This window comes from Spodoptera frugiperda, chromosome 25 (assembly GCF_023101765.2).
Source record: "Spodoptera frugiperda isolate SF20-4 chromosome 25, AGI-APGP_CSIRO_Sfru_2.0, whole genome shotgun sequence".
NCBI classification, from domain to species: Eukaryota; Metazoa; Arthropoda; class Insecta; order Lepidoptera; family Noctuidae; genus Spodoptera; species Spodoptera frugiperda.
The window spans coordinates 15,718,119-15,743,754 of NC_064236.1; the positions used below are offsets into that span (position 1 = coordinate 15,718,119).

At 35.2% G+C, this 25,636-nt stretch overlaps 1 protein-coding gene across 1 annotated transcript in view; it reads left to right on the plus strand.

The window, feature by feature from the left end:
- The first annotated feature begins 653 nt into the window (after positions 1 to 653).
- The window catches only part of LOC118266331 (arf-GAP with Rho-GAP domain, ANK repeat and PH domain-containing protein 2), a 44,255-nt gene continuing 19,272 nt past the window's right edge, over positions 654 to 25,636 (plus strand). Inside the window, exons 1-2 of the mRNA XM_035579742.2 lie at positions 654 to 2,550; positions 2,903 to 3,101. Of these exons, the coding sequence (XP_035435635.2) occupies positions 989 to 2,550; positions 2,903 to 3,101 (1,761 nt within the window). The 5' untranslated portion in view covers positions 654 to 988. The remainder of the gene's footprint in view (positions 2,551 to 2,902; positions 3,102 to 25,636) is intronic.

Genomic DNA, 25,636 nt, shown 5'->3' on the forward strand with positions numbered 1-25,636 from the left:
TCTCTTAATACTATAAACACTACAAGGCATTAAATAAAATAACCGACTTGGTATTACATGGATCTCACAATTTTTTACGGTAGGAAAACTGAGGTCGAGACTTGGGCTTTTTACAGGATGTTTTTGATAGTATCTCACTTCCTTTTGTAGATTGAACAATTATTCCATTAAACGTTAAAATGCATCAATATCTTTGTAATCTCATATATTTGTATGGATTTATAAAGTTATATAAGTAGGTATTGATACTGTTGATTTTTTTAGAAAACTAGACCTAATTTACAAAATATTAAGTATATTTCCGGCTCCGGCTCGACAATCAGGAGTAGGAACGGGGTGGTTTTTAATCAGTAAGAGTCTGACACTCCCTACCCCATTAGATGATGGCCGTGCCGTATTTTTTGTTCGACTTAGCGGGGGCACTGCCTTGCCCCAGAAAGTGACGTGACACAGATTGTTAAGACCCCATGAATTTATTACATTGATTGATTTAAAATTAAATTATGTATTTACGTATTTTTCATGTGAATTAATAGCTTGTAATAAGCTAGTTAATTGTTATTTCTATAACATGTTACGTCAACATTCAAGAAGGTGATCGTTTCAGATTGAGGTAACATTTTCTCAGTTGGTAACATTCACATTGTTATAAACAGCTCACTATCGCTTGCGCTGTGTGTGTGTGAGCGTGAGCGCAGATGATTTTGAAATCGTAGTGTTTAATTTATGCAGATATTTATCCTCTAATTCCTCTATACGTGACGTCGTAGCGTCGATTAAAATAGTTCCTGATAGCGTATTTTTGTTTGTTTGTGGTTGTAGAACGAATACTCAAATTAATAAATTCGGGTCACAGTGATGTGTGTTATTTGTTTCGTACTGAGTCATTCTAGTTTTTGTTTGTGTTACTTATAGACCACTATAACAATGTTATCTTTTGTTTTAAAATAGTTATTCAGTGATAGCTGCCTCGTGTTAAATCAAAGTGATGGATTCGCCGCCGGTACCAAAGCCAAGGAGTGCTTTTTTGCCTCCTAGCGAGCCTGTAACTCGGCCCGTGCCAGTTCCACGTACCAAATTGCCTCAGCCTACAGAACGGGTCACTGCCTCTGATATATTTAAATCAATAAGTACTGTTTCAAAGCAATTATCTGAGGATGTTGCGCTGAAAGTGAGTAATTCTGCCAAGACTGCTAATGAAAAGTTTGAACGGTCCATTCAAGATGGTTCAAAATTTGCTAAAGATACATTAGAAAAAACGCTTACAACTTCTCGAGCTGTACGTCAGTCTGTGACTAAGTCTGTGATAGAAGGAACTAGGACAGCGGGCCTCAGGTTAAGAAGAACAAAGAAATCAGACAGTCTCGATGAAAATGACCAACAAAGATGTGTTTCAATGCCATCTGTTGATGTTAGTTTATTTGACAATATACAATTCAATTCACCGCTTCTGGAACAAAAGAGATTTAACAATGATGGGCTTAGTGCTCAGAAAAGCCAGGAACATCCTAATTTACAATTAAATACATCCAATTTTGATGATTTGTCTCTGTTTTCTAGTAATTCAGATAATACAGATTCAGTTAGCAGTTATTCTTATGACATGAGCAGAGAATTAGAACAAAATGCCTCTAGTTTAACTCAGGAAAATGAACAAATGACATATGACATACCAAAACCCTCTAGAACTAACAGCATAGTTAGTTCTCTGAGTTCAACATCTATCGGGTCAAGTCCAGACATTCCAGAAAGAAGAAAAAAGAGAGAAAGTGCTATATCAATGGAAGTAATGCGACAAAACTCTATGTATGAAAATTGGACCTTGCCATTCCAATCATCAAAAAGTTTAGTTCCTGTTAAAGAAACAGTGGCAAATGATGCAGAGATGCCACGGCCAAGTAAAAGTACAATATATGAGTTTGATCCTTTACAAGTAAGTACATCACCACAAAGGTACGATGGTGTAAGCAATGAGTTATTACTATTGGAATCATTCTTAATTGGAGATACTTATGGTACGATAGTAGCGTCAGATACTACAGAGGATAGTTTTGAATTTTGTGAAAGTGATTATTTTAATCCACCAACTCCACCAGAGCGTTCTGACAGTCTTTTTCCTGACACAAAAACAACGAAACTAAATGTTGTCAATAAAGATAGGAATTCTAACTGGTTTGTCAGTATGGACAATAATGATATGAAATCTGTACCAGAAGAGGAAAATAAATCAACAAATTCAGTTATGCAAAAATTCACTCACATATTAAAATTTGAGAAACTAAATAAGTCATCAAAACCAGTGCCACCGAAGGTAGAATGTGTGGAAAGGCCACCAGTCAACTCATTACCAGTCCCGTACTTTAGTGGGTTACTAACACGGATTGTATCAGGAGTAGTTGAAGATTTATTTAAGAACTCACAGACAAGATTTTGTGTGCTTTCTGATCAAAAGTTGATGTGTTACTCAGATCCTACAAATTCCATATTGAAAGAAGCTTATACATTGGACAATATCTACTCAGTACAGATTGTTCTGCCTCTGTCCTCTAGGTGAGTAAAGTTATTACATAGTTTGTTTGTTAGTTATTTGAAAAACCTATAATCAATATCATTATTATCTGCAGTATCTTTATGACAATAGCAAGTACCTTATTAATGTTACCATATTAGTGTAATCATTTGTGGTTACGAATAAATGTATTTGCAAGTATTATTATTAGTATTTGTGCACTTAAAATTATATAAAAAAATTAAAATGAATTGCTAAACATGTGGCTAAACGCAAATCTCAAGAACAGAAAAATCGATTACGCAAATTCTTTTTTGGTGAGTTTTTTTATTTTAGAAGAAAAAGGTTCTTATGTTAAAAAATTAACAATGTATGTATTATTTTTTGTTTTAGTACAACAAGTAACTCGTACTGTTTCGAGATAATGGTATCCTCCGGGGGCATGAGAGGTTCTCCTCGCAAAATACTGTTCAGCTGCGCTAGTGCTTCTGAACGTCGTAATTGGGCTCAAAAGATCGCGGAGCATTTAACCTGCGGGTTCGCAACCAAGTACACTTCGGAGTTCACCAGGTGTGGTTGGTGTTATCTGAAGGTAAGTCAAGTTCAAGGATGTTTATGAAAATCACAAACTTATTTAAATTAGGCTTTCTTTTTCGTGTCGTTGCCGAGGCTACCATAACTATTTACAGCTGCGCGATTTGTTATTGTATTTGTAAACATTTTTTTTTAATAAGGTTTCCACATTATTTGCATTTCCCAGAATTTATTACTTATATAATATGAGGTAAACAGTACTAAATTGGGGTTAATAATCTGTGTGTCAAGGTCCGAGAGAATGTTGAGTTATGGAGGACTCGTAGGTATTTATAGAACTTCATGATATCATTCGGTAATGACCACTTACAGACACATAAACTATTCCTTAGCAACGAGATTTTATGAAAACAATTGCTAAGGACTGGGGAAGTATCCATTTAATGACCGAGTCGGAGGTTAGTGTAACTTACACTAAGTGGCCATACTTCTATACTTATAAAGCTAAGCCTACAGATGGCCATCTTTGAACTCGATATGACTCGTTTTCTTACAATTTTAATTGTGTGTACAACGCGAAGGTTTTCTTTAAAGGTAAGCGTCCACAGGCACGCATCGTACACATTCCGTTTGACGTCTTCAGTACGCATCGCATGTAAGCATTGCCGATGATGCGGTCCGTACGGTGCGGATCAGTGGACGCAATTGTATGAGTTTCTATACAAGGCAAACTAAAATGCGTTGTGTACGATGCTGGCCTGTTTTTGTATCTACTATATTGATCAATGCGTCCAATCACTATTGCATTTGGTGTGATTGTTGTGTATATGTGAAACATCTAAAACATCATTGAGGGAAACGATACGATGCTCACGAAGAACACTGTGCCTTAATAATAGGTAAATAAATCAATTCGATCAGTCTCCAATTTTAATTTCTTCTCGATTGCGTAGAAAGTTTTTTTTCAATAGGAACATTGTTATGATTTGACAGGATATCGCTATGAATTTGACGATTGTTTAAAGTATGACTTTGTAAGAGCGTTGTATATAGGTTGTAAGTATTTATTTATATACAATCGACCCACGAGATGATGAAAAGCAGATAAAAAAAGTAGTCATGTGCTTACGCATGTGTCACACAAACGATGAGTAAGTTGATAATTTGGTCCTTGCCGTCTGTTTGATAACAATTTACTGCAGTCCTGGGAATAAAAAGGAAAGGCCGGGATGAATGACGCACTTGCATGAACTTTATTTACGTGCGTCATAACTTCATAAGAACGAAATCCCACAATAATGTATTGTGGTGATAGGTATTTTGGTTCAGAATTTGAAAAATATTGCATTGTTTTACTTCTCTACTTAGTTCTTTTGTAGATTTTGTAGTAAATTATGCCAAATTCTTACTTTCTCTTATCAAAACTAGAATACGTTAAAGTTGGAACTAAAATCGAATAATACAGATAAATCCATTGTTGAACACAATCCAGAGAGTATCTTCCACACGAATGGGTAGTAATACAAATATCCGACAATAGTCAAACAATCAAACAACGGTTTAAGTATTGACCTAGTTGGACTATTGTGCTGAGCGCACTGACAGTAGTTAGCCCGGCGGGACTAGCTAGGTATAGCTAGCTAGTGACGTGGAATACTGCACAGATATCACAACTAATGACTAATGAACTCAACTTAGTACGAATGCCAGTGGAAACTACGCTTTTATGTAGGTAGAAAAAAAAGACTGCCTATTGTTTAATATTATTTGCAATACCTACGACTGTCGATTCTCGTAAAAACATGATCCTTGCAATATTATTATGCGAAAGTAGCTATATCTCTAACCATTTTATAGCATCGTACTATTCCGTTGACTGTAATAGAAAATAAGATTGTTTTAAATTTCTTTGTGATTTAAGATAAAGGAAAATTGCATTGGCTTTTAATTACTAACTAATGCTAATCATAGAGCAAGGCTGTTATGTGGCTTGAAGGAATCTATGACCTTGATTGTTCTGGTTAATGGATGAATATTTATAAAACTTAGCTAAAATCTCTTAAACTAGAATAATGCATACAACAGAGACGAACATGTCAGCTTGGATGTGTAGCATGATAAGTACGGTACGTACAAAGACTAAATGTCATTATTTTTATGACTAATGATCTTTCAAAACGAAAAAATGTGTCATCGGATTCTAAATAATCTATTTACTTCACTTAATTCTCCTCGATTGTCAAGTGGGTTATTTTACGAACCCGCATCATGTTTTTTCACATGTGACTTTAACAGAGGAATGCATTCCAGTATGTACAAATTTGGATTAGTTTAGTTATTTACAAACTACTAGCCACTGACTTGTATTCAGTTGAATTTTTTACCATTCTAGTCTCGGTGTCTAAAGGGAAAATGATGAATAGGACTGTTATACAATTCACACATACATTCATGTATAATGCGAGCAATGCTTGAACCAGTTGCACTCATTTACTAGTTAACTATGGTTCGTATTGAAATAATAAAGGCAAAAGATATTGCATTTACTTTAGTGTTGTACTAGTTAGTTTACTTCCCTACTTATTACATTGACATGACTTTTTAATGTTACATCGTTATTATAACTTGACCGTTACCTGTATCTACCTGGTATCCTGGTAACTGTGGCATCATCTCAATACAAATCAGAAAGTTACATAGACAAAAATATGACTCTTTTTATTCCCTGCATGAGATCAATTTTATTGTAAAAAGAGATCAGTCAAACCAAGTCAGTTTAGATCGCTAGCGATTTGTGTCAAGAGCTAATCTGCAGTGTTGCAGATTGCCGATGATAGCATTAAATGAGAGTCAATTGTCTGTATCACTATCTAAGCACAGTCAACAGCAGGCCAACATACTCCTATTTGTCAATTTTTTTAATATTGAAAAAATAAATAGCAGGGGTTGTTACTGGATCGATCCAAACCCAAATATGTGATTAATTTTTTTTGTCTGGCTGTCTGTATGTTTAGGCATCACGTGAAAACGAATGGTTCGATTTCGATGAAACTTGGTATAATTATACCTACCTAGCTGACCCAGCAAACGTTGTTGCCTTATAAATTATGGGCCGGCTCGACCGGAGTGATACCACGGCCTCACAAAAACCGACCTAAAACAACGCTTGCGTTGTGTGAATGAGATTACCGGAGGCCCAATCCCCCCCCCCCACCTTCAAAATTCCTCTACAACCTTAAATTCCTAACCCCCAAAAGACCTACAACGCATTTGTAACGCCTCTAGTGTTTCAAGTGTCCATGGGCGGCGGTGATTACTTACTTTCAGGTGATCCGTCTGAACGTTTGCCGGCTTATTTGTCTGCCCGTCCGTATGACACAGCCATTTATTTCCGAAACTGTTAGGCCTGCATAGTTGAAACTTTGTAGGTTGATGTATTCCGGTAACCGCTATTCGAATTTTGAATAAAAATTAATAAATTTAAAAATTAAAGGAGGGCACTCCATACATGAAACAGATTCAAAAACATTTTTTTTTCACCTAACCTATCCGTGGCTGGTGTCTATGGATAGGACTTTAAAAAAAGACAATAAGTTTTCTAAAACCATTTTTCGTCAAAATCATTCGTTTGAAAGTTAGACGCTTCCAAAGTGGAAAAATTTGTTTTCCACCCCCCCTTTAACTTTTAAAATAAGAGAGTGAGAAAGCTACAAAAAATATATGCCGTAGATTTTAATAGAAACTTACAACGTAAATAGTTTTGAACCATATATCATTATTAGTTTTTAAGAAATAATACATTTTAAAAAAACGCAAATATAAGTTTGTCATTCATACAGACACTATGTTAAACCAAGTTATTTTATAACTTTCATATTATTGTGTATGTGTGTTATTGTTATTGTGTGTGTGTTTGTGTCATATACTTGTTGCTACGGAAACCTTCATGGGCGAGTCCGACTCGCACTTGGCCGGTTTTTTATTTTTGCAAACTTTTCGTCACAGTCAGTATCTAATTTACTGACTACTACATGCTACTTATCAAGGTCCTAGTAAATACTATGAAAAAAAATACTACAGAACGCTAGCTCAACAGCAGTAGCTCAATAGAGGGATCTCCTTAATTATTATGGGCCTAGCCGTATTTGGGATAATTGATATGTCAGACATTGTCTCAAAATGGAGAAATAAAACATCCGCGCGGACGGAGTCGCGGGCGGAAGCTAATAAATATAATATAGGTTGTTGCTATTATGGATGTGCGAGTCAGAAAGGTTTTCCTTAACCAATAATTAATGAATATTGATATCATTGAGCGTTTTACTAAAACTACATTTAATTAAATAATAACTACCTAATCAAAATCCAAACAGATAAATAAACTTTAAAAGTACAATGTAAAAGATGATAAGTGTAGAGCCAAGCACATACTGTGTGCTATATGCACTCGAGAAATTACGTCGACCAAGTATCTAAATATTTACAAAATAAAGAATCACATAGTAAACACAGTTATTGAATATTTGATATAAAATAGAAAGAGTAGAGAGAGACGCCGCTGCATAATGTTTCAGCGGTCCGATTCCCGTTCGAAACACACTGTCTTTGAAGAGCAGTTTGCACATTTGTTTGATTGGCATGATCAAATGGTTGTAGCGGGCCTAAATGTGATGAAAAAGATACATCTCACTCATTGAACTGTAATGTTTAATAAACGCTTTGAAAGACATCTTAATAATTGTTATTGGTAGGTTTCAAAATATTATGCAAAGTTCGTAGCGTTGAGCTCGTTTGCGAAAAATTAAACATTGTTTGACAGGGTAATGTCCAATGTTGACGCCTACGTCTAGTTGTAAAGATTTTGCCACATTGAAGATAGTAATATTCTATTAAATGCTAATTGCGTCTTATGGCGTCTTTAAATAACGTAATAAATAAATAGAATAAAACGTTGGTTTAATGAGTCTCGATGTAATTTTTTTTATCTTAAGCAAATCCATTATCACCACCGTCTACTTCGGATGCGAAAATAGATTAATTAACTTTACACACTTTGTAAACATACGAGAACCTGGTTTATGGAGAACAAGAAAAGTATTGAGTCAGTATCAGTAAGGTGGAGTGACCTAAATGAATTACAATCGTTATTTGTTCCTATATCAAACAAACGGAACAAGCTGGGGTGTCAGTGACAAAACATGTCAACCAATGCAATTTTTGCATTATAGTCCACATCCTAAAGCGATTTGTCAATTTTAATTTTGGTATATAGAGTCACAGCGTGCGCCCTCCTGTGTCATTCACCTGCTGACGCTTCAAGTTTAACATTTGATGCACATGCCATTATTTTCTGTATGTTATCATTATTCTTTTTATTTACCTGTATTGCCCGAAAATGTACCAACATTTATCAAAATATTTCTACTTGAAGTCATGATGTTTTAATTTTCTATTAAATTTTCTTTCTAAAAATCATCAACAATAGAAAAATATTGCGTTATGCAATAATAGTTATGCGCAACGCAATATACAAAGAAATATTGATAAGAAATGATTGAAAGTTGAAACTAATTACTTAGTTTATTTGTAGTTTATTGTGGGATTTAATTACTTAAATCCCATAACATCCCGTCAGTGTGCTGATGACCATTGGAGAGACGAAATACTATAGCATGCGTAGTTTATTTAAAATGCGGTCAAGTTTACTGAGATCTGCATTCAGATATATTAACATCATGTGTGACCTTAGCTGAGCCTAGTAGGGAAAAAACTTTATTACGTGGAATCAACATGGTATTACAATATGTGGATAAACATGGTTGTGATATAGACGGTTGGTTTTGTACATATAATGTGCAATAAACAACTATGGAATTAATTTTGATTTGTTCATTAGCTAAATTAATAGGGCTATCTTAGTAACCAAAAAATACATCAACCAATGTAGAGCGTACATTGGTTAATGTATTTTTTGGTCATGAATATAAATAGCTGCTAGTTCTAATTAAGCCTATGTCGTCAAAAATATTCAGGGTGTTTACGTTAGTACGTTCTCGTGGTTCGAGGTTTGGCAAATCTCCAGCGACACCAGTTGCATCTCGCGATAAAATTCTCGTAACTTAACGTGCAACTGGTTACCTTGATACAAAGAGGCGTGTCGGTTATAAAATTGATTCACGAATAACATTCATGTAAATGTCTCTGTGTGGAAACTAACCGGTGAATAAAAATATACGTTCCCATACTTGTGATTGTTCAAACAATTGTTAAACAACTTGTTTTTCTCCTTAGTGATTATGGCTTTGTGTTTGATATATAACACATCCAGTGTCTTGTGTAGTTTCAGTTCATATTTCACACGAGAAAGCGCAGCTTCGTTGGGTGACTTACATTGAATCTCTCAAGGTCGTATGGTCCATCGTACATCTGCAAAAAAATACGACAAAGAACTTATTCAACTTATATAAGCTCAATGTTAAGTGTTCCTACGGTATCGATGGTAGGAGGATAAAATGAATATGACCGGTTTCACGACAGCAGCAGCTGATGCATAATGCTGATGTACCTTCAGATTAACCCCGAACAGGACACGACAAACCTGTCTATTTATTATTTTGCAAAGCTGTATTATAGTGTATTGATATAACAAATTTAATAATGGCTGTGCGACCGAATGCTACGTTACTTATTGCCCGTTGAATGTATGATTAAAAGCGACGATGTGAGGTACTGGTATCTACAGGAACCCACATGAAACAACCGGGGCACGCGGGCCACCCATCTCATAACAATTCTGGGTACAATATAGCACAGTTTATTAGTAATTACAATACAATCTACTGGCTACCAGAAACGGTAACGGTAAACGGCGAGAATCTAAACTTAAAACATTGTGTCGTTGTAGCAATTGACGGCATGAAATTCTTGAGTAAAAAAACATTTATAATTCACAGAGACATATCATTATATTTCTGGTAGAACGGCTTCCAGATAGAAACAGCGTATTCTAATTGGGATCTTATAAAATTTTTATATATGTAAAAAAAGTAGAGGGTCGCACAAAGTTTAGAGTCTGGAGGATCTTATAACGAAACCATACATCTAACAGGCTTTATTTATTATGTTTTCAAAATGCAAACGTGAGTCAATTGTTACACCAAGATCGCGAGTAGAATTCATCATGTTCAATTGATGGCCATTCAACGTACATACCTACCCAAAGTTAAGAATATTTAGATTTTTCGTAAAAGATGTACTGTGACATTTTGGAAGACTAAGAAGGAGTTTGTTGTCTTTACAGTACCTATTAAGTCTGTGAAGATCTTGGGGCAGAAAGCAGTCATCGATAGTATGGCAGGCTTTATAGATCTTCATGTCATCCGCATACAATAATAAACATAAGTGCACAAGTCTCTCCAATAGCTTTGACAAGGTGGAGAGGATCGATATAGGACGGTAGTTTTCTACATAATTTTTATCGCCACTATTATAAACAGGCAATATAAACGTTTGCTTCCACACGTTAGGCAAGGCTCATTCGTGTAAGCATTTACTGAACTCGCCTAATTTGAGCGTAACACTATGTTAGACAATTTAATTGTTTCATCAGGTGTATTTAAACTACACCGTAAGGGTTGTTACCGTAGTTTATTATATCCGTATAATAAACTTTTAATCCTATAACCTTTTGGAATCTAGAACAAATCGTGCGTCTAGGCGTTTTTGCCATACCTATTATTCGAAGCAAGTATAACAGCTTACACATAGGACCGATTTAGTTTTAAATCTAATTTTCGTGGTGTTTGGCTAAGACATAATGTCTCCTGCATTAAATTCAGCGAAGAAAGTGGAAATTATCTTTTTCTTCTCCTCTAATAATATCTTCTGATTTAGTGCGGGATCCAATACAGTCTTTAGTGTTCCAGTGTTTTCATGGTTGTATCTACTATAGATCCTGGCTTACAGGAGTTGCAGCTGTTTGGGAGGTAGTGGCGTACTGGTCTTAAATTAAGTCGGTTAAAAATAGTTTAGTTTCACTTTTTAGTCACTATTACGACGTGCACGTACAATGTCGATGATTTAATTCTTCGTAGTTACACTATTGCTATTGAAATGATCTAAATGGCCAAGTCAATCTATTTTATTTAAAACGTAAAATAAAGTAAATTGATATGATAACAATTTACATATAACAAATTAAGACAGAAGGTCCCTTTAAGTACGGAGTAAATAAAATAACCGACTTGGTATTACATGGGTTTTACAACTTTTTACGGTAGAAATACTGATGAGGTGCGAGACTTGGACTCTTTACACGATGTTTTGATGATATCTCACTTATTTTTGTAGATTCAATTATTCTATTACCTTAAAATGTAACTACATCAGTAACAAACTTAAATAATAATTAATTAATTATTATGTTATCGGCTTACTCACGTAATTGTTTGATGAGGAACTCGACTAGTTTCAAGCCATGCTAGAGGCTCATGTTCATGAGCAGCATTCCGCGACAGGCCTCTAGCATGGCTTGAAACTAGTCGAGTTCCTCGTCAAACAATTACGTGAGTAAGCCGATAACATAATAATTAATTTAGTATGTCTTACGAAAGTTACAATAAAATTAAATAATTATTATTAATTTTAGCGACTATGTTTTCCTTCTCAACCTTTTTTATTCAATGGCGCGTCCTTTTCTCCCCTTGCGTATCCCAAACGACTAAGAGTCGAGTACCTATTTAATATTAATATCAATGTTGTTTTCGGGCTCGATGTCTGAGCCAAGAGTAGACACACACATACAGACATTTTGAGCTAATTGATTAATTCTATTATACATTGTAGATTAGCGTGCGTCTGATTGAGCAGTGGTTTGTATTGAAAATGGTTCGTATAATAATTGGAGTTTCGCAACACGGTGAAAATGTTGTATTAGGTAAGTATTAAGGATTTCCATAGTATTGATCGATTACTTCTTAGTCTATACTGTGCGACAGATTTTGTTAATCTCAAAAGATTTTCTGTTATTAAGAGAGAGTAGCCTCATTGCTAGTTGTTTTCTCGTTTGATTAAATTGTCAGATTCTAAAATTATTTTGGTAGTACCACGCAGCCCAGGGGTGAACCAACGACATGCTTGGACTGAACTTGTTACTGTATTTCTTTTTCTTTCAAAGAATTCATTTCTCTTTTGCAAAATATGTGAATTTGCGGTATACCTACAGGCAAACCTACAGGGCTTCAAGGCTGTTTGACGTATCTACTGCGTCTGCGAATGTTTTGGTTGCAGCAAATTTTAATGAATTTGAGTCTCCCTTCGTCTCGCACACAAAGCTTATTGGGGTCTTGGGGTATAGGAACGTAGACGTAGGTAAAAGTCTTCGTCTGCAACAAGATCAAAGACTAAAATTATTAAGGGAAGAGAAATTCAATATACATTTTTAAAAAAGGATTTTACTTTAGAAATGTATTTCTAAAAAAATACTTAAGTATAACTTTGCAAATCGAACCCTTGGTACCTAGTTATATGGTTACGAATGAAGACTTATTTTGAAGTTGTTAAAAATAGATCATAAGACAGAAAAAAATGCGGGTACATTCCGGGCGAAAATAGCAAGCTTCCATTAAATAAACTAATTGAATTAAAACCTGGTTTGTGTAACATTATAGACAAAAGATTATTTAGACGTATTTGATGAAAGTAATAAGAGATTAAATAAGGTTCAATTTTATATAAAACTAATCTTGTTATTCGCTGTTGGCATACTTTGATATCTGACTATAGACAGGGCTCTCATTCTCAGGTATTTTAATTTAAAAGCTTTGTGAGTTTTCGTAGATCAGATTTCTCATTATTAGCTTTTGTCAGACTGAGGTTAAGAAATTATCAGCGTAGTTTTATGTATTTATGTGAATGTGTCATTTTAGCTAAGTTTTGGTGCTAACAAATTATTTGTATTTTACCAGTTTATTTGTAAAAATCTGTTATCCTTTATTAACCTCATAGATGTCTCTTTTATGCATAGATAATTAGATACGATGTATTTAAACTATTTGTGTAATTATTGCTAACTTGGTGATTACAACAGATCAAATTAACACTGACCCGGCTTAGTTGGTTTATTTGTTATCATCTTGTGTTTGTGTTTTGTACTTAAATAATGCAAATGGATTGCATAAATACTGGGTATTTTGTAGTAAGTTCTCAATTCATTTCAGGAAACTTACAAAATTAAATATTTGCAATTAATATAATATTTCCCATATTATCTCCGTATCACCTAAAATAGACTGCGGAAAATGCCTGTGGCATTCATCATACATACATTATGTATAATTTTAACTTTTAAGTGCATAAAATATAAATAAATAATATTTGACGTGACCCAAGAATCAGTCGCCTTTCAATCGCCCGACTAACGAGACAGTCAATAACCTTTATTTAAAACTTTATAAGTAAGTCTGAAGTTCCACTTTTGGCGAAAAGAAAAGTTCTTAAAGAAATTCGACTTAAATGATGTTCAACTTGACAAAGCATTGTTCATATTGTGCAACAGGTCGATGAGATTTAGTGATTGAAGAGTCTCAAAAAACACTCTTCTATCTAGACTTAGGCATTATAAGACGAATGAAATTATACTATCGTACATTCGTACCTCATCGAATTGGACGTGACCGCGACTCGTGGCAGATTTCGAAGGTAGATAGTTCATTCACCGTCTGTTATCGGTTTTTATTCATATTTTAATACCTACTTAAAAGCTCTTATTTACTTGGTAACAAATAAGGTGGTACAAATAAATTGCATGAATTTAAAATTGATGAACACAGAATATGATAACATATAACATAGAATATATAGTTTAATCATGATTATTAATTACTATGAAGTCAGTGAAAGTGTTTTCTTAAAGTAATGATAGAAGCCACGTGAATACGATGCTTACATTTCAAACAATAAAGAAATAAAGTGCTGTTTAAAAAGAAAATAATACACACCGTTTAATACTTTTTAACATATTTTTTTATGCGTCACGAGTAGGGTTGCCAGATCCAGACTGATAATTTCCTGGACATTTCTAAGGCCACGAACAGAATCTGACTTAGTGCGCCATCCGAGACGAAACTGTAAAAATAGGAATAAGTAGGTACCTAGAACTCACCCTTCCCGCCCTTCAACCATCGTAGCGCGACTTGCGACTACGTCACAACGTTTGGTTTGACTTTTGCAACCATAGTATTGTATTTTTGTAAAAAAGAATCCAGTATTTTTCATTCCGAGACAGCAAAGTAAAATTACTGGATACGCGACAGCAAACCATATTCCGGAACAATCCCGGAAATCCCGGCCATCTGGCAACCCTAGTCACGAGGCTTGCTTTGGTTACCTTCTTACCTTTTCATAATAAGGTTGAAAAATCGAATTCAATACAGATAATTTGAATAAACCGCAACAACGTTTTTTCGTGCAAGATGGCGCCGTACAGGCAATTGACTTCACATCCCTATCAACAAGTAAACCAACATCAAGTTTTCATGACAATAAATGTATGATGAATTTTGTATTAAGAATGCATTGAAAGCCACCGACGAAAATAAATACGAAAACAGTACCAATATTATAGTAGGAGAGCCGACGATGCTAATTTTGGATTTACTCGAACGTCGTAGGGACCTACTGAATTTTAAATATATGGCGATATAAAGAAAACATGGTTTAGTGACATATTTCCTTCCACCCGGTGGTGGAAGGGGCAATTTACAAATCTTTAAGATTGTTATTCGTAACTTTTGTGCCATTGGTCGAGCGTGTCAGATATTGATAGTGTACATGCTAATTGTGTCTGTAATAATAAAAAACCCTTATTCTGCCAGTTTGCATGGTGGGGTGGAATGTTCAGTAGGGTGAACGCTTCAAAACCCTCCCATTTTTAGGAATCCCGCTCGAATGGGCAGACTTTTTTAAATGCGCTTCCATTAGCATGCTATCTACCTCTCTTCCCTTAATCTGACGAAACTGACTGGAGTTACTTAATCAGATTTTTTTTTATCCCCCCGTCTAATCAGGTCGGGAATATGGTGGATATATTCAGAATGACACTAGGTATTCCCCATTCATTAATCTGACGCGCTTGAGTAACTACTGAAATCCCTTCATGGGCTCCCCTACTATTATGACAGGAAACAGGTTACGTCACAATTGATTCGACCAATCCTGACGGATTTATGTCACATGGTTTTAGTATAAAAATAAGAAGTTAATTCGATATGTAATCATTTTGGTTATTTTGGATAAATCATTATTTATATTCAAGATTTTTAACTCCGTCACTTTTTTTAATTCATAGTTTACGTATATAGCGTTCAAAGGCACTTTATTTTTCATACTGTCAAAGAGCTTATTTACGGCACTCGCCTTTTAGTAGTATAGACTATTAGGAGTAAACAGTTAATTTATTTCAGTTTATGTAATTTTTATGTTAATTTAATTTTAACCTTATAGGATAAGTTAAAGTTGACTCTCCATCTTTCCGCTATTATAAGCTCGGGGGGAAATGCCACAAACACTCCAATTCATCAAAATATTAATCTGTCTGTTGATTGATGCTCTCTGTAAGAGATGTGTGATTATGGCATATAATTGAGTAGACACAAATCCTATGGGATATTTTCCCTTTGAGTGTACCTGTACCGGATATTGTCTTGTTTTATCAGGTTTAGTAAGTTTTGTGTGGACTGATTGGAGTTTTAAAGGAATTTGTATATTTAATTATGAGAGGCATTAACATAATGTGACAACGGCATATACATAATTATTTATTTATCTTTTGCTTGTGTACACAAACACATTTCTACGCCACTTTTACTAAAATTCATGCAGGTCACGTCGGAATATTGTTGTATGGACATTATCAATGTAACGTGCTTATCTACGAAATAACGTATCCATATCTCATTTAAAGATAATATGTTCGAGATTAGGCGACTAATGTGGGTCGACACGCCTTAATGCATATCTATTGTTTTCATTAAATATTATTACCTACACTTTTTAGGGTTCCGTTTTTTGCCATTTGGCTACGGAACCCTAAAAATGAGAGCCCCCCCCTAACTTTTAAAATAAGAGAGTGAGAAAACTAAAAAAAATATATGCTGTAGACTTCAATGGAAACTTTCAACGAAAAATTAGTTTGAACGAGATATCATTATTGGTTTTTAAGAAATAATACATTTTTAAAATATGCAAATGTAACCTTGTCGTTTTCTGTTTTCTAAGGGCCGGCGCCCACTGCTGGCACTGCACGGCATGGCACGGCCAAGGATTTTAATACAAATTAAGTTCTTTTGAACCTTATTTCAATAAATTTAGAATTTATGTTAAGTACATATTTTATTTTGATACCACGATGCCGCGGCATGCTACGGCACGTCACGGGATGCCGTACTGTGCCACAAACGCACTAACAACAATGAAAAATATAGCCGATCAAGCTTAATGGGAAACGCTAATACAAAATCGGACTGATTTTGGAAAACTATTCTAGATTATTTTAAAATGTCCTATGGACAGAAATGTCATATGGTGGTCAATTAAAAATCGTTAAGAAGTTTTTTTTATAGCCACTCTAACGTCCAGCCGCGCACGGCATCCGAACCGCGCGCGACTCGCAAGTTCGTCGTAACAAAAAACCTATATAGCTACTGAACCGTAATGCCTAGAATAAAGAAAAGAATACCAAAAAAAAGATTGAAGAATACTGATCAATCTTAACGATTTTTTTAAATCTTTAGTTAATCTTTAAAATACAATAAAACGGGTTAAACATGAAACACAGAAAAAAAAACAGAATTATTTCTACCTTTTTAGAATATACGGCACAACTATTGCATATTTTATCAATAAAATATTTTTACAACAAACTAGACTCATTACCCTTTCTTTTGATGTATATATGATTATATTCGGTTAACTCTAAGTATTGTAATTAAATCGAAAGAAAACACTACTCGTAATTTTACACATCAAAAAACCTGAGGAACACATTGACATTATTATGGAATCTTCAATGAATTTAGTATATTTCTCTTTGAAAAATGTATTATTTTGCTTATTACGAAATGTATTTCGATATTTTATATACTATTGTAATGCAAAGTATGTAAAATATGTATAAACAAAACTAAAAGTGGCCAACACCAGACCGGCCATTTTTTTCGAAACAACAATCGTTTGAAGTTAAAATTAGACTAGATTTATCAGCTAAAACTGTGATATTTGTACATCATCGTAAAGCACAAATCTTCTAGTTTATTTTGATGTATAACACTTGCAAGATAAATTAAACAAAACTGTAGTATTTACGACATAATTGTTGGAACTCACAAAAACACTTCAAAAACGAGTCAACTAACTTTAAAAATTTATATTTTGTTTGTCAAAGCATATTACAACGCCATGTCTTATTTTTTCGTCGAACAATTTATTCAGCTGTATAGATAATCAGTCAAAACTCACCAAACTAGACCGTATTTTAAACTAGAGGGAGTTAAACAGAACTCGTCACTTTGGATACTATAGTATCCATGGACGCTAGAGTGGATAGATAGTCTGAGAAAGGACCTGGGGTGTCTCCCCTCACATATTCCCAGACCCTTGTATAAATACCCTTGAACTTTAAATCAATAGATTTCGGGTACAAGCGAGAAGGTTACGAAGCAGGAGCGTTCTATTCATTCAGCAGAATTTAATTTTTTTGCAGTTTATTGGGATTTGCCTGGTCCTAATAGCAAACTCGCAAATATGAATACGCGTATACTGACAAAGTTACTTTACCTGTTGGTCGATTCGAGTTACATTGTGGAGTTCAGTAACCAAAAGTTAATTGTTCACCGAGTTCGCTTTAGGTCCAGAATATATTACCAGTCATTCAATCGCGCAGTATTTGCAATTATTTGTTCAGGTTTAGTTTCCAATTGAGGTAACCTATAATTGAGTTCCAAAATTTTCTACATTCAGGTACTGTTAGGCATGGTCCCCTTTATTTAAGACAGTCGCCTCAACGTTGTTTCTTTAAACTTACAAACAATTTACATGCACAGATACCGCAAGCTTGCGTAAATATGTAATGCCGCTAAAATATTCTACCGAATAGTAGTTATTTTTACACAACTGTAGGAAGGGTTTATTAGGTATAGGTATTTTTTCAAGAGTACGATTTCTTTTCCTTGTGATGATATGATTTATTCCCCTAAAAATATTGTAATCGAAGGGGATCATGGAAATAAAATAAAATATACCTAATGGTAGCAATATTATGACTTATCCTCATAAAGTAGTGGTACTCAGCGTTCGTCAAGATTCTCAAGAAGTTTTTCGCATGAATTTGTCTTATATCATGTATGCCTCATGAAATTTCCCAATTAGGAATTTCATTGTAATCCTATTAAGAATTCACATTTTACCATGGCTGAGTATTAGAACCACTATACATTGTGCTGTTTTGAAATAATTTTGTTTGCGTTCTGCGTTACTAACAGTAGGTACATAAGTGTTTGAATGGACGTATTTAATCTCTTTCAAATAAACAGACATTATGAATACGTACATCTCTTTGATCGTACAGAGTACAAAAGGACCCTACTTTTTGCGAAATGTACAAAAGGGCTACCCTTTTGTACTTTGCATTTCGCAAATTCATATTGCAAATTGACATGTATTACTAAACGGTCAGTGAACAACAAATGTCGACAATTCGTTAATTATACTGAGATGTTATTACTGCCATGGTCAGCGACTGAGTTTCTATTGATTTTAATTTGAGGAAACTGAGGGTGAGGGGGATTTGAGCTTCACAAAAGGGTTTAGTGAAGAGTTCAGATTACCTATTTCGGTAATACTATGTAAGAGTAACTTTGTGCTCTGGCAGATAGTATGGGTTTTGTCTGTATTATGTTTGGATGCTTATCTTGCATACAATGAATACACTGGACAGCAAATAAACCGAGCCACCCGCTGACTTGGAACTCTATTCCGATTTTCTCAAAAACTATAAAACTTACAAATATCTAAGTTATACCTATAGAAAGAGCATTTCTTAAGGATTAAAAAGACTACAAATTTCATTTAAAGGACCATCAATTCACACTGTTATCAAGCAACAAACACAATACTAACAATTTTCTCTGTTTTGATTAGAGTTTGCGCTTAGCTTTATTTTCTTCTATACTGAGTGTAGTCGGATATTTCTTCACATTTCTTTAGTTTTTATCCATCGTTTGCTTAGACGCGTGTATTTTTGATACGTTGATTGGTAAATAATGGATACGACACCTCAGGAAGCAGCGCAAGCTGTAGCACTACTTCAAGCAGGCCTTGGGCAACGTGAAGTCGCTCGACGACTTCGAATTAGCAGATCTTCGGTGCAACGAGTTTACAGACGATACTTGGAGACTGAAGCATTCGATCGCCGTCCAGGAACGGTCAGACCTAGGGCTACATCAGCGGCAGATGATCGTTATATCCAACTTTCTGTTCTGTGAAATCGTCGCCTCAACGCAGTTCAAGTCCAACGAAGTCTGCGTGATGAACGCCAAGTCGTCATAAGTTCAGATACCGTCAGAAGGACACTTGCTGAACAGAACCTGATGCCAAAAAGAGCTGCAACAGGCCCCGCATTAACAGTAGCTCACCGTAGAGCACGTCTTGAATATGCTCGAGAACATAGGAATTGGACATTAGAGCAGTGGGGTAATGTACTCTTCACTGATGAGACCAGGGTGAGTCTACATGGCAGTGATCGACGTCAGAGAGTATATCGTCGCCCTGGAGAACGTTACTCTCAGTGTTGTATCGAGGAAACTGTTGCTTACGGAGGAGGATCTGTAATGGTCTGGGGCGGCATATCGTTAACCGCACATACAGCGTTAGTTTTCATCGAACCGACGGGCCGTACACGTGGATTGACTTCTCATCGCTACATCACTGAAATCCTCGCAGACCATGTGCTACCTTACTCAGGTTATATCGGTCCAGATATGCAATTGATGCATGATAATGCACGGCCTCATGTTGCTCATGTGGTAACCCAATATCTACACGACGTCGGCATTCGTACAATGGTGTGGCCAGCTCGTAGCCCGGACTTGAATCCGATAGAGCACTTATGGGATGAGCTGAAACGTCGGGTTCGAGCCCGGGTACCTGCTCCGACAAGGCTTCAAGAGCTGAAAATCGCGATTAAAAAGGAGTGGGATGCGATTCCACAAGATTTCATCGTCAGGCTTGTTAGATCGATGAATACGAGGATGCTAGCAGTTATTCGAGCAAGAGGAGGAAACACTCAATACTGAAGAAAAACGTTTTTTCCATTTTTTCTTTGTTTTCGGCTTAAATTTTTGTTTTTACTGGGTGATTGTCAATGGTGTTCACGGCTGTAAAATGACTCTTCTTGATAAATTGATCAATATACGCTTAATAAATCGATAAATCCCAATGTGTTTCCATTTATTTTAATCCTCATAAAACGTACTTTCTGTAGGTATACTTTTGATATTTGTAAGTTTTATAGTTTTTGAGAAAATCGGATTAGAATTCCAATGTAGCGGGTGGCTCGGTTTATTTGCTGTCCAGTGTATTATTTTTGTATTCAAACACAGTATAGTTTCAACGATGTCTGTTTTTTTATTTACTTTTAATAATAAAAAACAAACATCGTTGAAACGAGATTTTTACTTAGGTACTTATGCTCAAAAATAAAATAAATAGAATGGATGTTTTAGTAACGGCGAGAGCGATTTCGTTGCCCTTTTATAACGGGTGATTTTTTAAGTGGTTAGAATTTGATTTTCAAAAAAAAAAAAAACACAAATACATATAATGAAAAACTTGATGAGATCTTTATTGAAATCGATAGAACGATCAATATGTTTAATGATGATTTCATCCAAATGCTGGCCGCGACTCCGATTTAGATGGCCAATATGAAAATATATAAAAAAATGGTATAATTTTATTTTATCAAACGTTGTCAAAAGAAAGTCTGAGTTTCTCAACACTTGCGTGTAGTGCAAACCCACGTTTCAATTCTAAATAGTATTCAATCCCTTTACAAAAGAAAAATATACCTAATGGGCATTTTAAAATGCACAGGCTTTCTACCAATTTCAAACACACGCCCTCTAATTTTATTAATTCTCGAAGTGAAGTCATAAAAAAATGATGTTCATACTGCATCATTATTTGCAATGACGTGGTTCACAAAAATGTATTGATTCAATGTTGGTAACTGGACACAGGAGGGTGGAGATGGGGAGTACCTACATATTGCAATATTGGTGTCTATGTGCTTGTTACTAAAAGCTATTAAAGCTTTGAACCTCTAGGGTTGATGTTGAGTTGTACATGTTATGCACACAACTTGTGTATGTGTCACACACGCAATACAGACACGTATACACACACAAGCACGCTAACACACACATGCAAGGCAAGGGCGCACGCAACCAGACACACAAAACTCCATTGCAAATCTGTTGAACCATGAGGGCTTGAGGGTGTTCTGTAAAGTTAAAGGTGCATGCAGATTTATGCGATATTAAATTTCAATATTTTTATATGTTACGTATCCATTATCTATGCATATGTAATGTCGTACGAAATTAATACAAAATGTTTAATCACTAGTTTCGATTTTAGTACTGTAAAGATAAGGCTATGATTTTCTGCTGTATCAATTAAAACTATTAATTTACTATAACAGTACTACGTACTATGTTACTATATCATTGCGTAACTCGCGTAATTAATGGTCAAATTACTTGTCATAGTAATTTGGACCAATGCCTGTGCCAATGCGACTCAATGTCTAAGATAATAGGGTAGCTTACTAATTTTTATTTTAATGTCCGTCTTATACAATATTTTAAAACATTTGAAGCGTATTTTTTATTCTCTCGGAAACAAAAACTTTGAAAGATAATAATAATTATATTGATTTGAAATCTCGCGTGACGTCCCTGCTAGCACATTTTATGCGTAGGAATGACGTATTTGCTCCCACTCCTAAACTTTGATTGGTTTTATCATTTATAAGTATTGTTACCTTATATGACAAAATAAAAAAAAAAAACGTGTCTATATAATATTTTTACATTACCTAACTGACGGACTAAATAGATTTTTAACTTTCATACCCCGTCATCATCTCTATTATCATGTATTTGTTAACTACCACAATTAATTCGCAGTATTGCTGTGAAGCAGTCCTAATAATGATCCCTCAACGTCGCATTATTAAAAGCGTACCTGTCTGTCCCTCATCCCAAGTCATACGGCAGAGGGCGGAATATAATAATAATTTCATCAATAATTGTGAGTGTGTTTGTAGGATTATGCACGTGTAGTGTACCTTACCTTCATGTGGATGGGGGCACGCAGTTCCCCCGCCAAATCGGGCAAAAAAACGGCACGGCCGTACCATCCTTTTTGAAGCCGTTCAGGCCAACTTCGACCGTTGTCGATGTTGATAAAAGTAGAAGCCTAGAAGAAGATACTAAACAGACATTGCACAAACATGGTATAATTATTTCAATTTTCATTAATTTTAAGAATAATAATTTGTCAAACTTTCGAAATTTTGTCACTGACTTATTGACCGATCATCGAAAGTTTAAGACCCTTCTAGTAGATACAGAAACTTTAAAAGAATACAATTTGTCTTTAGTAGGTACCTATATCAAAAGAAAAATCTTTTTTTTTTTGTAAGCATACATTGCATAATTATGATTACACACGTTACTGAAGCAGGTAATGATAAAGTTTGGTGGGGATTTAAACCTAGCGGAGTGAAAGACGGCCGGTAGTAAAATCTATATTTAATCTATATTTCAGTACTTACATCATTTAATAACGAAACACATTTAATCTTTTTATTATTTTATTTCTCGTTTTGTCGATATTTCAAAACGTCTTGTCGATGCCACATTACGTATGTCAGATGTCACATTGTCTTGATTAATAGTCCAGTAATTATAGTATGTTCACCTCGGACTGCGAAATACCCAGCTGTAAGTTTGTATATACTTGTATATTGACATCCTAAAACTTGTCTCAAAACCGACATATGGTAGGGTAAGCAACTATTAAATTTTGAGGTCAAACGTACCAAAAATCGTCAATTCTTTTTAGTTGTAATGATTTATTTTGTCACTTTCATGATACTCTATACTGGGTAATTTATGTTTTGCGCAAAGCGAGTGCCTTATATTATGTTTTAAATAGCTGCAAGTATTGCAATGCGAGCGAGACATTAAAAAAGTTTATGGTTGAGAAGGCATACTACACCATACTTGAATTTTTAAATAACAAAATTTTACTATGCATATGACGTATTTTAAGGATTATTTGGCTCATATATATATTGTATTGAAATATTTGATTAAACTGATGACTACAACAAGAATAACAATTATATACATAATATGAACAATATCATTGTAATAATTTAATTAATGACATTTCATATTGTAATGTAAACCCATTTTTATATTTGTACGCCGAAAGGCCAAACATGACTGTGCTTTACCATATTTTTTTACCATCTGCATGTTGTATTTTGATGTAACTCATGTAATGACAAATAAATGAACTATCTATCTGCGACAGTTATGTTGTGATTCAGCAATTGTGATATACTCTGAGGGCTAAGTAGGCTGGGAGTAAGCCTACTTAATATGGTAGCCACATAGATGGTCTAAAATTACGCGTTTAATTGCTAATTTACACATATTATGGTAGTTGTATGGGTATTTTAATTATACTCTGTATCAACTATGTGACCATACGCACAGAGAGAACTAAAATTGTATTGTTGTGTGCCTTTGTTGGTAAATGTAGTAAATACTTAATGGCTATTTTATCGTACATCAAAGCCTCTACTAATGCCAAATTGCATTGTGCATTTCGATTTGGGGGTGACGCCATGACGTGTGATATAGGGGGGGGGCAGTGGGTAGGCATTAGGCTGAGTGAACGTACGACTTTATTCAGGAAATGTAACTTATCTATCCTGTATAATCTTGGATAGTTTTGGAATCAATTTCATCAAGAGGCCAACATGCATGAATATGACAATGAGAAACCAGTTGATTACGTTCACCATAGAAACGGTGATTGCTTGCGTGTTTTATTATGTGATGATGTGAATGAAATCTGTGCTTTATAATATTTTGCTGCGTTTATTGTTTTATTTTAATTAATTATTTGTTTATCACATAACTGTAATTTTTTTTATAAATGTAGTCAAACTTTTACTTTTTTTGATTTTTGGAAGGGAACAGGCATGCGTTCTAGTCATGATATTGATTTCGTTGTGAAGATTATATGGAGTCTATTGTCGTTATTAATTGATATGATATGGCAATACTAACTAACTGTTATCGATTAATATATCAGTTCTTTTCATAGACTGGCCTGCCTGTACTCGTCTATATGAATGACTACCTGTGTCCGCGACTTAGTTCGCGTGGATGTCGGAACTTGAATATTTTTTTGTTTATGCTAGTGCTTCTTTATAAACAGCATTAGCCGTGGATCGACTGGAGTGTACACAAAAAGGTTATTGGGGTTGTATACGCGTGAAAGAGTATAGATATATAACAGTTGTTTAGATAGAGTATAGTTGACCATGGGAAAAGCATCCAATACTTAGGTCCACCCCCGCAACGGATAATGTCTGGCCCTGAGCTTTATTAATCGGCACGGCATAACAGAGACTGACTGGGAATTGAACTCGTTTGAAAGAAAAAGGAAAATTGTTTGGAGTTATTGGTATTTTTGAAATAAAAAAATATCACCTGCACCGCAACCGGTTAATAATTCAGCTTTTATTATGTTTTGCTGCAGATTTGTAACTTTGAGTTGATGCCATTACAAAGTTTGGGAGGACATAATTTCTTTATAATTCTGTTCAGATAGCATCGAGTTCGTTCAGCACCGAGACGTGATTGATTCTGTTCGTCTAATATCACCTATTCTCTCCTTCTCAGTTGCTAAATAACTTTCATCGTCCAACCGCGCGCGAAAATAATTATTCCTGGCTGTTGCTAATCGTCGTTCTCATTCTGAGAGGTTCGCGCTCGCGTGTGTGTGAGAGAGAGAGAGAGAGTGGCGCTCTTGGTCAGCTGGTAACCGTTTTTCAATTTCCTCGTTGATTTCTTAGGATCGCAAAGCCTCAGTCAGAATTCTTTGCGAACTTAACCGTGACCTGTGCCGTGACTCCCTTTCGGCAAAAGTAGGGTTGCCAGATGGCCGGGATTTCTGGGATTTTCCCGGAATATTGTGTGTGTGCTATCCCGTGTCTAGTATTTTTACTTGGCTGTCCTGTAATGGAGAAATACTAGTTTTTTTCGCAAAAATCAAAACAAACGTTGTAATGTCCTCGCAAGTCGCGCTGCGTGAGTTGAGAGGCGGGAAGGGTGAGTTCTAGGTACCTACCTAATTCCAACTTTTACAGTTTAGTCTCGGATTCCGTTTGTGGCCCTAGAGGAAATGTCCCGCAAATGATCAGTTTGGATCTGGCAACCCCAGGTAAAAGAC